General features: G+C 48.1%; 1 protein-coding gene across 1 annotated transcript in view; it reads right to left on the bottom strand.

Moving 5' to 3' along the window:
- LOC149369541 (uncharacterized) overlaps window positions 1–15,674 on the bottom strand; it is a 146,789-nt gene that overhangs the window by 39,277 nt on the left and 91,838 nt on the right. The window contains exons 6-7 of the mRNA XM_089558874.1: window positions 15,409–15,577; window positions 43–324 (exon numbers count right to left, since the gene is read on the bottom strand). Of these exons, the coding sequence (XP_089415000.1) occupies window positions 43–324; window positions 15,409–15,577 (451 nt within the window). The remainder of the gene's footprint in view (window positions 1–42; window positions 325–15,408; window positions 15,578–15,674) is intronic.

Genomic DNA, 15,674 nt, shown 5'->3' with positions numbered 1-15,674 from the left:
TTTCTCCTCTTCCAACAATTTTTTTTTATATCTGTGACGTACCTTAACTTGCACCATCGTTGCGGGCACGCCCACATCAGTCCTGGTCTGCACCTTCCCGGTTTTTGGATGAGAAAGAATGGGCGCACAAGACTCCGTCATGCCGTACACGTTCAGCAGGTTCTCGATACCGACGAAAGCCTTGCGAGCTGCCTCGGCCACGGACGTTGGGAGCACGCTTCCAGTCACGGCAATGCCGCGCATGGTGGGCAGACCTCGGCCCGTGCGCTCCATCTCGCGCACCAGAGCTTGGAGCTGTGTAGGGAAGAATATCGTCGCTGTCGCCTGCGTGGAAGCGAATCAAACGGAGGCAGCCATGTAGTAACGAATTTTGCATCCGCAATAGTACTCTTAGAGGCACGTTCATCAGCACGTACCGTCGACTGCAAATACGCGGAGGCCAAAGTTTACGGGAGAAATGTATGACAACGGTAACGCCGCACCGACATAGCCTGGTGTGCAAGCATCAAAGTGTACTGCCATAATCGAGGGGAGCAACCCTTCATGTGCGAATCATGATCAGTCACGTTGAGTTTAAAAATTCGTGTAAGGAAGTCCATTCAATGTATTTTTTTGTATTTTGTTGAGAACATGGTGATGATTCGGCTCCTGGATAATGTGAAGTGATGTATACCAACATAGTGACCATGTGGAAGCTTTAACTCGGACGCTGTCTGGACCAATGATTTTTAAGAAGGCAGACTAGAAGACTACAGCAGTAGTGAAAAGAACACGCCGGTAATGCAAGCTATAACTTTGAACTGTTTATTACACCTCCTTTCCAAGCTCTGTTATGCTCCCTGAAACTAAACTCAGGATAATTAATCATCGGCCTACTGCGAGTCACTGCTCGACAAAGCATCTTCATTATTCCTCCAATTAGCCATGTCGTGAACCAGCCTAGGCCAACTTATCCCAGCAAACTTCTTGATGTCATCCGCCCAGCAAACTTTCGGCTCCCTACTGTGCTCCCCTACTCTTGGAATCTTGTCCGCTGCCCATAAGCATCATCGGTTATCTTTCCTTGGCAATACAAGCTCTTACCATGCCTTTTTTGATCTTTTAATTTGGTTCAGATGTCATTCAATAGCACTTGTTCTCTGATGCACTCAGCCTCCACTTAAGATAAGCCCTTTTCGTTAGCTTCCACGCTTCTGTGCCCTAGGTGAGTACCGGTAGGATACAGTTGTTGTGTACGTTTCTCTTGAAGGATATTGGTAAGTGAGACTACCTGCCAAACTAATTTCTCCCTCTTTCTGATTCTGGCAGTTATTTCACTCTCTTCCTTGGAATCTTCTGTCACTACCTTCACTCTCCACTTTCATCACTTAGCTGCCAGTCATAAACTGCTGTCTCTTCCGAGACTTTTCAAGACTACTTTAGTTTATTATGTTTCACTTTGCTTTATTTTATTTATTACTTCAATTTTAAGCACGCCATTCTGGTTTCGCTGTCGAGGTCACTAATTGTACCGATTACTCAACGCAGATTACTCTGGTATTGTCCATTATCTCTTATCCCCAACTGTTCCCAATTCAGATGTCTGAATAACTCCAGCAAACAGACGGTGAATGACATTGGAGAGATTGCATTATCATGAAGTTAACAACAATTTTGCATGAATGAAGTAGCACCCTACCCTTTTTGTCCTCCTTTTCTTTAGGACTCTTGTTGGACCACTGATGCACATTCCTGCTCCATCTGTTCGTAACAGAAATGCTTCGGGGATTTTTGCTCAAATATGCTGGTTGCTGCCCAGGCTGTTTGTTTTTGAGAGAAATGCTTTAATTGGTATTTGTGCTCAAAATATCGCCATGCTTAGTGTCCAATTTCGATGGTATTCGTAGTCTTTCGATTATATTTCAGCCTTAAAAATGCCATTAGTTAACTCATCAACTACGAAACGCTGCGTTGCGAAAAATTGCACTCCACAACTTGAGATGGATAAGTGGGCCGAATAAGGGTGTTTAAAATGATTTAATGAGTGAATAGGGTTAGATCAAGAAAGATCAGTGGGTAGTTTACGCCTGATTATTATGGATAATTGGGGCAGTTAATTCAGGTTAGCGGACTAAGCAGGCTGCGACCAAGGATACACCAAGAATGCAACTAAGGACGACCAGAACCAAACAAAAGGAGCGAAACTGAGCTTAGCTTGGAGTTTCGGAATATTGCAGTTTGGTGGTCAACGTGCATGAGTGGATAAGCCACAAATCTTTAATGCAACTCCAGATGAGCCTTCTATGCTTGAGCATTACTGGGATGTGCCCTTTGCAGCTGTTTTTTTTGTACCGCTTCCCGGGTTACTAATTCGACATTATATTAGAATCTGGTATGTAATTTCTTTCCTAAACTGAAAAAAGCCTTCAAGAAGTGCAATCTCGTTGGCTTTCTGCCTTTCTCGGCAGTCCTATGTATTGACCAGGTCGCATGTGGCATTAACAATTTTTGCGCCTTGAAAACGACCCGTACTTAATGCGTGGTGCCATATTTTTCAGGCTGTTTGTAACTTTATGAACATAACGGTATTACGCCAGAACACCATTTCTTCACTTCTTTCTTCTTATCGTTTTCACTCGGCATTGTTTCAAGGAATTTTTCTGCTTCTAAAGCGATCACACCATTAGAGCAACAACTTTACAGCAACTATCAAAAATACATAAGAGTGGCACTCATTTTTTTGGTCACATGTCTTCGTACTGGTCTCTATAATGCAGCTGTGAGCCGCGCTCTCTAAAAAAGCTAGAAATTACTTTAGTCATATCACAATTGGCTTTGCACGCATCTTCTTGGGGTCCACGCCCTCTTGCGGAAATGTTAATTAAAAGACTAGCGCGTAAAACTAGGACGCAGACAGAGAAGGAGACATGACGAGCGCTCGTCCTGTCTCCTTCTCTGTCTGTGTCCTAGTTTTATGCGGTAGACTTTTAATTAACAATCACACGCCAGCTCGCCCACTTTTCCGCCTTGATTGCGGAAATGGCTTTCTTGCATTTCCACTTCTAGGAAAGGTATCATTGACCCTACATTTAATACGTTATTGACCAGAGTTTGGAAAGCGTGAGTCTCTCATTCGCATCGCCGAATAAGACATGCTCTAGAGGAATGCGCAGCAAGAAATCACAAACTTTTGCGTTCACAATGTGATAGAATGCGAACCTGGTGATTTATTTGCATACACTGACTGGTGGGGCTTGTCACAGCCAGGCTGCTATTCTCGATAAATGCGGAAAAGGAATACCTCGCCCGAACCGCCTTTTTGCACAGACAGTTACCCGGGATGCTACTTTTCGCGTTCGACAGCTGTTGTCTGAGTAATTTATCCCACAAGATAGAACCCTAACAACTGCAAAAACCCGGCGGGTAATATTCGACGTTTTCCAGAAAAACTGGCGACTTCCGGCGTTGTCAAAAGAAGCTAGCGGCACCAGACCGGCGTTTTCAAGAAAATACCCTGATTGGCTGGCAGGCAGTGCAAAAATCAGTGACGGCAGCTGGGCGAAGAAAAGCAATTGGCTGGGGAGAGGAGACGTCACCGACGTAACCAGCCAGGCAGTGAAGACTTCAGACCTCAAGTCACGACACAAGACCAAGACCGCAAGTCACGACACAGAAGATGTTAAGCCTCCATCTTCCAACCGCAGCAGTCGGCAGGTGGTGTACAGGAAGAGTTGTGGAAGACCATTACTCAGGAAGATAACCTCGGCCTCACAAGCCCTCTGATAAGTCGCTTCCGGCGAATGCTTCCAGAGGTTCGAACGCTATCACACTGCCAGCACAAAATGCAAGTAGGTGTCTTTTCTCTTATTGGCTGGAGAGACGTGATTTCACCAGAACAAAAGTGAGAACTTTGGACCGCAATTCCCATCATAGTCCAGAGAATGCCCATTTACTGAAAGAAGTCAAGTCACCAGAGGCGGTTTGTCTATGTAAATCATTCAGTTGCAACCGTGACAGGTGATGGAGTACTCAGGGGTGTGCCGGAAAATTTTTGCCTGGGAAGAGCAACCTATTTAGTAGGGCTGAGATATGGGCGAGTTGGTATGCATTCATACTGGTGAACTGCGCAAAAAGGCGGAACAACGACGAGACAAGCGCTGACTATCAACTGGGTTTATTGAAGGACGGAAGGGTATATATACGAAAACATAACACAAAGAAGTAAGATGATAGTGCAAAAGGGCCGTGAAAATCAAAACCTATGTCACATGTGAAGTGATGTATGCTAATTCCGTGTTGCTAAGTGCCACGGAAGGACTGCTGATGCATTCGTCACCTTGCCTCTGGATGTGATGCGCTTCCATTATTTCGCGCGTGAGCTTATCTTTATGGCGGAACAGAAATTCGGTTTTCTTGTACTCTGATAGCATTACAATGCAGGTCTGCAGATTACGCGCAAATGGTTATCCGGATGAAATAATTTCCAGGGCTTCCGAAAAGCTGATAAAATTTGTAAAAAATGGCCGACCCAATGAAGGCAAGAAGGTGAAAAGACCAGCGGTGGTTCCTTACACGCACGGCTTGTCTCACGGTCTCAAGAAGGTTGCCGGCAGGTATGATGTCGATGTTGTGTTTTCTGCTCCCCGCAAACTGAGCTCCATGTGCAAGCAGGTTGCACAGGCAAAGGAAGAAAAGAAGGAAGGCTGCCAAGTACGCCATGTTTCACCCTCTGTACCATGTGCAGAAAACGTGGTGTACCAAATTCCCTTCTCTTTGCGGTGCTGTTTACGTCGGGCAGACCGGCAGATGCTTAAACAAAAGGCTCATGGAGCATGAGAACACAAGGAAAAGTGACCCTCTTAGCCACGTTGCCGCTCATTGTGAAAAGTGCAAATGCCAACATGAAAGGGAGCAAGAATGGAAATCGGAACAAGATGGCGGGCTTCCGCGCACAAAGTTCCGCTGCAAAAAGTGCAAGTGCGCACCTGAGTACAAGAAAACCGAAGTTCTGTTCCGCCATAAAGATAAGCTCACGCGCGAAATAATGGAAGCGCATCACATCCACAGGCAATGTGACGAATGCATCAGCAGTCCTTCTGTGGCACTTAGCAAAGAGGAATTAGCATACATCACTTCACATGTGACATAGGTTTTGATTTTCACGGCCCTTTTACACTATCATCTTACTTCTTGGTGTTATGTTTTCGTATATATACCCTTCCGTCCTTCAATAAACCCAGTTGAATGTCGGCGCTTGTCTTGTCGTTGTCCCGCCTTATTTGCGCTGTTCACCAGTATGAAGAGCAACCTAGCCATTACGAGTGCCACTAGTGACTCCCGCCAACGGCATCAACAGTTTCAAATGGAGTCGCATTGAGAACACTTGATGGAATTAGGTGTGCTAGTATTTCCTTATTAGGCATGTAAACCCCACCTGCTACGTTTCGCAGGTGGAGGCTTAACTCAGACAAACCTGGTCTGGTGACGTCGATTATCTCCACCGTTATGCTTGCAGTTCATTAAGTCTTACCAAAAATTTGATGCGCAGTACTCCTTGCGCTGCCAATTCTTTTCGGTTTTAGAAAGTTTTAGGAGTTATTCCATGCATTCAAACGCAAGGGTCTATTAGAGGTTGTGACAGTGCGTTAACAATTTTGACGTTTGCCATGCTTAACAGATCTATTGGCGTAGCCTGGAACGGCACCGCAAACTTGGGGCATTTCTGAACAGTGCACTCCAGCTTGGTCAGCACACGACTTTGGGATATATTTATGTCTCCCTCGATTTCATTTGGTCGACGGTCTACTCCTGCCAGTGCTGCGAGGGCCTGTTTCCGAATATCTGCCTCATGTAGAAGACGTATCACCGAGCCACGAGTTAAGATTAAGCTTTGAATAGTATTCCGGTACATGGAGCTTTGATCTTGAACCCCGGAGAAATTTCGATCAGTCTCCATGATACCGCATGAACAATGCTGCGCATCCCTCAAACGCACTTTTGTCTCGGCCCAGTGAGTCCTAAAATAGGGGTCAGCGCAGAATTTTCGAGGTGATGGTTCATACAGTACATGAGCCCGCGGACTGCGGACGCTAACATCACGATGGACAACCGCATCCTCGAAGCGAAGCTAACTGGATTAGTTGTAGAAGGTTGCATGCTTTCATGATGCAGACAAAGTTTCGCTGCGCTTGCCTGCAGAGAAGGTCATAGTGGTTGATCCAAATACGATCACAGAATGTTTACATAATTTCCACAGTTTCGCCATCCATAATTTCGCCTCCATCTAAATTAGACCGCCGCTGCCGAGATCAAACGCGCGTCTTTCGGATCAGCAGCCGAGCCTAATAACTACTGGGCCACTGCGGCGGCTCTCATATTTATTAAATTGACAAGGTGCTAAAACCGCATATATATTTTTTCATGCATTTAAAACGTGCTGGTAGCATGTTTGAACTTAGGTATTTTTGGAAAATTTTAAGAATGCATTCAGAATACTGAGCACGAAATTTCAGGAACCTCTTTCCTGCATATTCTTAGTGTATTCATGAATACAAAATATGACAAAAATACAATGAAATTTGCTGATCGTATACTACGAACACATAATTTTCTCTAAGGTGTAGTGCTCCTTCCAGCGCCGTTTGTCTATCCCAAAAGGCCGGCTGCCCATCTACGCCATCTACCGTTGCTACACCACAAGAGCAAAATGTCTCGGTCCGGCTGCCAGCTCCATCGCGCTTCTTCATTTGCTTGGGGGGGGGGGGGGGGAGTAGAAAGTCAAATCGTCAGTTCAGTTACTAGAAGCACATAAGGGGAACGCCTTCAAGAAACCCTGTTTGGTGGCAGCACATGGATGAAAAACGGTGCTGGACATGCAAATGGATTTTAGATCCACAGAATGACGATACGAATGGCGTATAGAAAGGGAGAATCCTAAGCTGTAGACAACTAAGGCCTATGACTTTGAAATTCACCTCGAAAAAGCAGCATATCGCTAAGGTATTACGATGTCATCTGCTTTATTTCCGGATATGGTAATCAACCGCCAAGAATATAGCAAAAAGGGAGAGCTTTTACCTAATTAATTCAGTACAGGAGTAAAATTGTCTTTCAAAGATACACAGTCAGTTTTTTTTTATGCGGAATGTGCTACTGACCCAGCTATGAACAAAACTAAGCAGTATAACGACGGTTGTACTCTTTGCAGAGTCCGCGGTATAGTCAAATTATCATCCCGCAAGTGCGCTTCACATGCTTATCGTTGACAAATAGAATGAATTCAGTAGAAAACATTTACTACTTATTTGTGGTACACTGAACACGCACTTACATAACTAAGGGGAACACAGTAAAGGACGAGAGTACGTGAGATGAGCAAAATATATCACTCAATAGACAGCCTGCAGGAAACACTGTGTGAGGCGAATAAACGAGCTTACGGAGCGTGAACCAGTAGACATATATAAGAAGTTGGTGAAATAAACCATAGACACTGCAAAAGGACGATATCGTGTTCCAAGGTAAGCATAGCGTTCACTAAAGGACATGCGATGCAAAACCCCGGTCATCGGGAGAATATCGGCCACTGCGTATTGCCAACAATACCCTGTAATGTCCAGACAGGAAAGACGAGAGATAAAAGTTTGCCTCGAAGATTACAATAATAATATTGCCTCTTATTCGCAAAAACTTCATTCCTGAAAGTGCACGAACGGTAACAGCGCTCCTAAAGGTATTCCTACCCAGGCATTCCTACGTCATTCCTACCTAGTGGTTGATTACGAACGCCCATGTTGAACTATATTTGGCAGTTACGGCTCGCTTAACACGAATCTGTCCCTTCAACATGCCTCCAGTACCTTTGGGAGCTGATATTTTTACGTTACTTTTAGAAATGTGTAGGAGAAGATTACTTATGCAAGTATGCACCGCTTACATTAATTTGGCCCAGAGAAAACCTAATTCACACTTTTGAACTGTGTACCACACAGGAATGAGCTCATTTTCCGGGCGGGCATGAATATGCTAAGATCAGAGGGCCTGCACACAAGGGGACGAAAGGGGACATTGGCTAGCTTTTCCGCTTCTTTGCGACATTTGAATGCGTTATACGTCGCATCCGAGGGTCCGGATACGGCCTCCTATCATTTTTTATGGCCCAGTCGCACCTGGTTAACACTTTGTTTTATTAACAGGCGAAGCGTGAATTTCAGCATGCTAGATATTATGGGCTAGTGTGTAACTCTGTATGAGGTTCAGAAGAAAATGAAAATGAAAATTGCTTATTGAGCGAAGGAAACGACGCAATAACTTTCTCACACATCTCTCTGTACACCAGAACCGCGCCGTATGGGAATTGTTCAAGAAGGGTGTGAAAAAAGAAAGGAAGAAAGAGGTGCCGTGTAGGAGGTCTCCGGAATAATTTCGACCACCTGGGGGTCTTTAACAAGCACTGACATCGCACCGCACACGAGCGCCTTTTGCGTTTCGCCTCCATCGAGACGCGGCCGCCGCGGACGGGTTCGAACCCGTGTACTCCGGCTCGGTAGACGAGCGCCCTAACCACTAAACCACTGCGGTGGGTAATTTGAGAACGCACTGTAACGACTTTTGATCACTGTGAACATAAATAGGAAATATAAACAGACTGCGTTTCGTTTGTCCATTCTAACGTGCTTTCCTTTTCGGAAGTGTAGAAAGAACGATATTCTGTTTGATCGTTGTTTTATTCCCAAGTTACATGCTATCGTGTCGAGCTGGCTGATATAATTCGCGTGAGCCTGTAAGAGGAGTTTTCATTTGAAAGGAAGGATGCAATGTAGGCAACCAAATCATAGTTAAACAGCATCAAGCATAAAAAAAAAGACGAGGGAGACGTACTGGACAAGGAACAAAGCTTTATTGAAAGATGTACGAATGAATAACGGAGTGAAAAAGGCATAGCACTGATGCAGAACGTGCTGAGGTTACAAATACCGTAGTATGGCAAATTGATGCGGCCACAGGATTAACAGAGACTGTCTCGAGTACCTGTATCTCGCTTTCAATATATTAGCTTGTGTGGTTTTAATTTCCAAAAGTGCTCAGCGAATGCGGCGCACCGTAGGGAAAAGGCTCCGAAAACTTCGACCGCCCGCGTTTTTCAACATACACTGACATTGCACAGTACACGAGCCTCCAGCATTTCACCTCCATCGAAATTCTAACGCTGTGGCACGGGATCTAACCCGCATCTTTCGGGCCAGCCACTCAGTGCCATAATGACTAGGCTTCAGTGGCACCTGGCTTTCTATATATTAGTGCGATAGCGTTAAAGGCCCCATTACCCAAAAAGTCCACTGCCGGCTTTGTCGGCGTTGTGAGCGAGAAAAAGCACGGCTATGGTAGGTAGTGCCCAGAGGGCAACCTAGGAGGCAATTGGGCTACCTAGGTCACGTCACCTTGCGGCGTCATCACAACCTGCTCAGCGGATAGTGAGCAAACTGCCCACTGTGCGAAGTGGCACTTAAATTAATGATTGGTCACTCGGGAAGAGCAGCCTGTGACGCACAACGCCCACCGGTGGCAGCACCTGCCATCGCATGCAGTGCCGCATCGTACTGCTTGCATAAGCAGTGCCGCACCAGTAATCTATGGATGCAAAGTAAAGAGTGACCAGTCCAATATATATGGGCGTAAACCTACTAAGTTATCACGTCATACCCTTCAAGCGGCGCTTAAGTATATACAGCCCCTTTCCCTACATGAATAACCTCGTGTACTAAATATCATTTTGGAGAAAAGTGCAGGTGATGAGTAGCGGGAAGCCTGTCGGGCAAGTAGTCAGAAGATGCTTGGTTTGTTATCCCCGGCAAGTAGCGTCGCATCCCGGCATATATCCCAGTATGCCGCGTCCTAGTTCACAGTGCCATTCTGGGCCCACAATCATGTATAGTGCTGGGACGCTAAACCAAAACAGCACTGGGTTTTGCAATGGGGATGCTGACACTCTTCTCGTATCCTAAATTAATTCGTGAAATACAGGACGATCTGACGAACAGCAATTAGATTTGCTCTTGATGACTACTTGATTCTTTTCCTCAAAAGCATCCTTGTAACCTCAGCCCAGGTTTCACATACGCGATGGGAATTTTCTGAAGGGGTACTAGCCTGGGGCGGTAGTGGGTGCGTGGGCACCAACTATATATAAGAGAGGAGTGGAGAGGGGAACCGAATTTCCCAAGGCGTATTTGAATTTGATGTCGCCGTTTTTTTGTCCGTCTGCTACCTGTGCTTCTATTGGGTGAAAACCTTGTGGACAGTGGAGTTAGGGGCCAAGTGGTGGGTGGCTGCTTCTGAAAGGCAGAGTTCAGTGGGGTGCTGGTATACGGCGCTTCTAGAGATTGAAGGCGGTTGTTGGTGCTTTGGGGCGGTGAGTGGGCAGCCCTCTAGCGAGGGGGTGTGATGTGAGGTGGCTGGTGAGTGCGCTTCATGAGGGCGGAGGATGAAAGGCTGGGTGGAGGCACCGATCTCTTCGGTACGTTGCCACTGACCTTTGTTTTGCTGTTGTTTCCTACAAACGGTCTATAGGGTTCGGGATGAAGGGAGCTATGGGCGGAGCATGCCGCGCCACTACATACATTCGCAAACACGGAGACGTGGTGATCACTGCGTGCTGTAGATCACACAGACAGACAGACAGACAGACAGACAGACAGACAGACAGACAGACAGACAGACAGACAGACAGACAGACAGACAGACAGACAGACAGACAGACAGACAGACAGACAGACAGACAGACAGACAGACAGACAGACAGACAGACAGACAGACAGACAGACAGACAGACAGACAGACAGACAGACAGACAGACAGACAGACAGACAGACAGACAGACAGACAGACAGACAGACAGACAGACAGACAGACAGACAGACAGACAGACAGACAGACAGACAGACAGACAGACAGACAGACAGACAGACAGACAGACAGACAGACAGACAGACAGACAGACAGACAGACAGACAGACAGACAGACAGACAGACAGACAGACAGACAGACAGACAGACAGACAGACAGACAGACAGACAGACAGACAGACAGACAGACAGACAGACAGACAGACAGACAGACAGACAGACAGACAGACAGACAGACAGACAGACAGACAGACAGACAGACAGACAGACAGACAGACAGACAGACAGACAGACAGACAGACAGACAGACAGACAGACAGACAGACAGACAGACAGACAGACAGACAGACAGACAGACAGACAGACAGACAGACAGACAGACAGACAGACAGACAGACAGACAGACAGACAGACAGACAGACAGACAGACAGACAGACAGACAGACAGACAGACAGACAGACAGACAGACAGACAGACAGACAGACAGACAGACAGACAGACAGACAGACAGACAGACAGACAGACAGACAGACAGACAGACAGACAGACAGACAGACAGACAGACAGACAGACAGACAGACAGACAGACAGACAGACAGACAGACAGACAGACAGACAGACAGACAGACAGACAGACAGACAGACAGACAGACAGACAGACAGACAGACAGACAGACAGACAGACAGACAGACAGACAGACAGACAGACAGACAGACAGACAGACAGACAGACAGACAGACAGACAGACAGACAGACAGACAGACAGACAGACAGACAGACAGACAGACAGACAGACAGACAGACAGACAGACAGACAGACAGACAGACAGACAGACAGACAGACAGACAGACAGACAGACAGACAGACAGACAGACAGACAGACAGACAGACAGACAGACAGACAGACAGACAGACAGACAGACAGACAGACAGACAGACAGACAGACAGACAGACAGACAGACAGACAGACAGACAGACAGACAGACAGACAGACAGACAGACAGACAGACAGACAGACAGACAGACAGACAGACAGACAGACAGACAGACAGACAGACAGACAGACAGACAGACAGACAGACAGACAGACAGACAGACAGACAGACAGACAGACAGACAGACAGACAGACAGACAGACAGACAGACAGACAGACAGACAGACAGACAGACAGACAGACAGACAGACAGACAGACAGACAGACAGACAGACAGACAGCAGGCAGGCAGGCAGACAGACGGACGGACGGACGGACGGACGGACGGACGGACGGACGGACGGACGGACGGACGGACGCAAAGGAAAGGCAGGGATGATAACCAGAAAGGTTTCCAGTTGGCTACCCTGCACAGGAAAGGGGATGAGGAGATTGAAGGGGGGGGAGAAGGAACGGGAAACGCAGTCACAATCTGTCAATCAAGGCAGTCTCTCGCAAAAAAACAAAACAGTGCCTTGTAAGCCTTGATGGCAGTCGACTGTTGTGGCCACGGACCGAAGATCTTGGCCTGTGTGAAAGGGCGAGGTTCAAGGCTGTCCAGAGCACAACGCAACTTGCGTCTTTCATTCACAAAGACCGAGAACTCACACATGAGATGACTGAATATCTCTTCAGAGACACAGTTTACACAAGAAGGGCTGTCAGCCATCGGGATTTGGAAAGCATACTGATTTATGAAGGCAAAGTCGAGCCATAGATGGCACAGTAATTTTGCTTAACAACGCCCTACATCACATGAAAGACACAGGCTCAGTCCATTGTCCAATGCCCTGATGCGACGGTTGCAGAACTCTCCCGTGTTCCACGGTGAAAGTGTGAGCTCCAGCCTCAAGCAACGAAGCGCACACGCTGCGTCAGCTCTTGTTACAGAGATATTGACGGAGATTCCGTCACTGTGGGCAGAACGGGCAGCTTCATCGGCCTGGTGATTTCCATGAATACCGCAGTGGCCCGGCAGCCACTGGAAAATCGTGTCATGTCCTTTCAATGTGGCGTCGTGGTATAGGTTGTGGATTTCTGCAACGAGTTGTTTGTGGGACCCGCGGCGGAGTGAAGCTTGCAGGCCTTGAAGGGCTGCTTTAGTGTCGGCGAAAACTGTCTAGTCATGTGCAGATTCCTGACTTATGTATTGAACTGCAGCTCTACGGCAGCACGTTCTGCACTAGTTGAAGAGGTGAGATAGGTAGTCCTCACATTCAATAAACTAGACCTGGTCGGTATCACCACAGACACCGCAGAACTTGTTCAAGTCACTGAGCCATCTATGACTTGAACAAGAGCCATCTGTTTGAGAGCAGGCAATGATAAACCAGATTTCTTAGTAATTCCCGGAATAAAGAGGTTTACCCGAGGTTCATAGGGAATCTATACGGGTGAGCACGGTCTTGAAGCAAGAGTGAACTGCAAAGGCAGATAGGCACGATGAGCTTGAATTACTTTTGCGAACGCAGTATGTGGTCTGAGTACGGGAAGAGCTGCAAGATGCTGACTCGGAACTCGTGTGAGGTGCAGAATGTGTGTTCTCATGGTTGCAACAGCAATGCATATAGTAACAGGATGCTCCCCAGCGACAAGAATAGTGGCTGCCGTTGAGGCACATTTAGGTTCTCCATGGAAAATTCGCAGAGCTTCCGCTTGAACACTTTGAAGTGTCTGAAGGTTTGTCTTTTTAATATTGTTTAAAATAGGAAAGCTATAGCGCATGAATCCCAGGAACAGCGATCGGTACAGTTGAAGCATCGAGTGCACAGATGCGCCCTAGGACTGTCCCCCGAAGAAGGCGAGAATATTGTTACGGGGATGTTACGGCGGTAAATCTGTGTTGGCGGCTGCTCTGAGATGGCCAGCACTCAGCTCAGACACCGAGGGCCCAGCTACCAACTGTCAACGTCGTCGTCGTTCAGCGCACCGCCACTTCTTCGTTCACGGTTCATCGGTAACACTATCCCCCTCGGCTGAAGGCAACGTCCCGGTGCGTGTTAGGCGTGCGATGTCGATGGTGGGTGATAGGGCTTGAGGCGAGCTACATGAACGACTTCGGACTTCAGTGGAGCGGACGTCGACTTTGGGTGCAGCGGCGTGATTTCATACGTTACGTCGGTCACTGCCCGTAATACACGATAAGGACCTGTGTAGCGCGGCAGAAGTTAATTACATAACTCCACACGACGGGCTGGGAGCCACAGCAAGACGAGAGATCCGGCAGGGTAGCGCACATCACGGTGCAGGCCATCGTAGCGGTGTTTTTGAGCCTCTTGGGAGGCGGAGAGCTTGTGACGAGCAACCTGGCGGGCGGCGTCTGCTCGGGCGATAGCGTCATGTGCATATGTAGTGACAGGGCCGGCTGTGGGCAGCAGAGTGTCGAAGGGCAGTAAGGGGTCTCGTCCAAAGAGAAGATAGAAGGGCGAGTAACCAGCGGTGGCAGTGGCGCGGGTCGGAGCGCCCGTGCTAGGCCAGCGGCCATTAAATCATCTCATAGCCATGGTTCACCACGTCTCATTCTTCGGCTGGCCGCCGCGTAACATTTGGTGTGAGGTGCTGGGGTCCCTTCATCGCCATCCTAGTCACGGAGCTTCGGCGTCCTGGGCCTGCCATGGACGTCGGCCGTGAGTACCTGGTCAGCGCCGCACGGCCGTGCCCTAGCCCGCCCTACCTGAACCGACCTCGCCGCTCACCCCAGCCCCGTCCCCCGCCCGGACCACACGACACGACGACCCAAGACCCGACGGACCCAAGACCGCACCGACCCAAGACCCCACCGACCCAAGACCCCACTGACCCAAGACCCAAACATGAAGACACCGCCCCCCTGCCCCGCCGTTCGGTGCGTCCAGAGACATAGGCCGTCAGCTCCTGGCACCCTACGGCACGGATGCTTCGTGGACCGGGACTCATTCTCTCATATTTCTCATCGTGGCGGCCAGCACTGCACCATCTTCTACATATTGTTCGATCCTTCACTCAAGACCATCGCCATTTCGCCGTCTGTTCGTCACCGATCGGGACGATCGCTCGGAGGCCCCGGGTAGTGTGACGAAGACGAAGCTGGCAGTGGCGCGGGTCGGAGCGCCCGTGCTAGGCCAGCGGCCATTAAATCATCTCATAGCCATGGTTCACCACGTCTCATTCTTCGGCTGGCCGCCGCGTAACATTATGAACAATCGCTGTCAGGAAACGTCGCAGGCTGCCGGCTGAATGAATGTGGTCTCTCCAGAGCCCGCTTGCACAACATGTAATAAATATGGCCGCCGCCACACACCTTCAAAATATAAGTCACCTATGCGTTTGCCGCTGTCGTCTAAACTGGTCAGCTTAGGCGCTTGAAAATTATATTTGGGCTGAGTTTCAGATCCTTGATAAACTGGCATTTAGCACAGCCGGATGCCTGAAAAGCTCATGAAGTGTTTCAAATAGCTACCAATAATTATAATTATGTTGACCAAGCAAGTAAACTAATCGTGCCACCTTTCGTATCCGAACCAAAAGAAAAGGCGCGTTGTGCAAGCGACAGCTGTGGTTTTTTACCTTGTACTTATCGATGGCGTCCATGATTTCAAAGGGAGGCATCATGGTTGGCGTCACAGCGCACGTGGCGCCATCTAGCAGGGCTATAAGAGAGAGCAGCATCCCGGTTTGGTGCGTGATTGGGCTTTGGCCCAGGAGCACGTCGTTTTCCCCCCAGGGGATATGCAACCTGCAGAGAAGAAAAGCAAGATTGTGTAGAAGCCCAGAGCGCATTCTAACTTTAGATCCCGGCCATGGAATGTAAGAATGAACCGAACGGTATACTG

Source organism: Amblyomma mixtum, chromosome 1 (assembly GCF_055824585.1).
Source record: "Amblyomma mixtum isolate Tamu chromosome 1, ASM5582458v1, whole genome shotgun sequence".
In the NCBI taxonomy this organism is placed as follows: Eukaryota; Metazoa; Arthropoda; class Arachnida; order Ixodida; family Ixodidae; genus Amblyomma; species Amblyomma mixtum.
The sequence above is the reverse complement of the archived record's forward strand: the minus strand, read 5'-3'. Positions and strand labels throughout refer to the sequence as shown.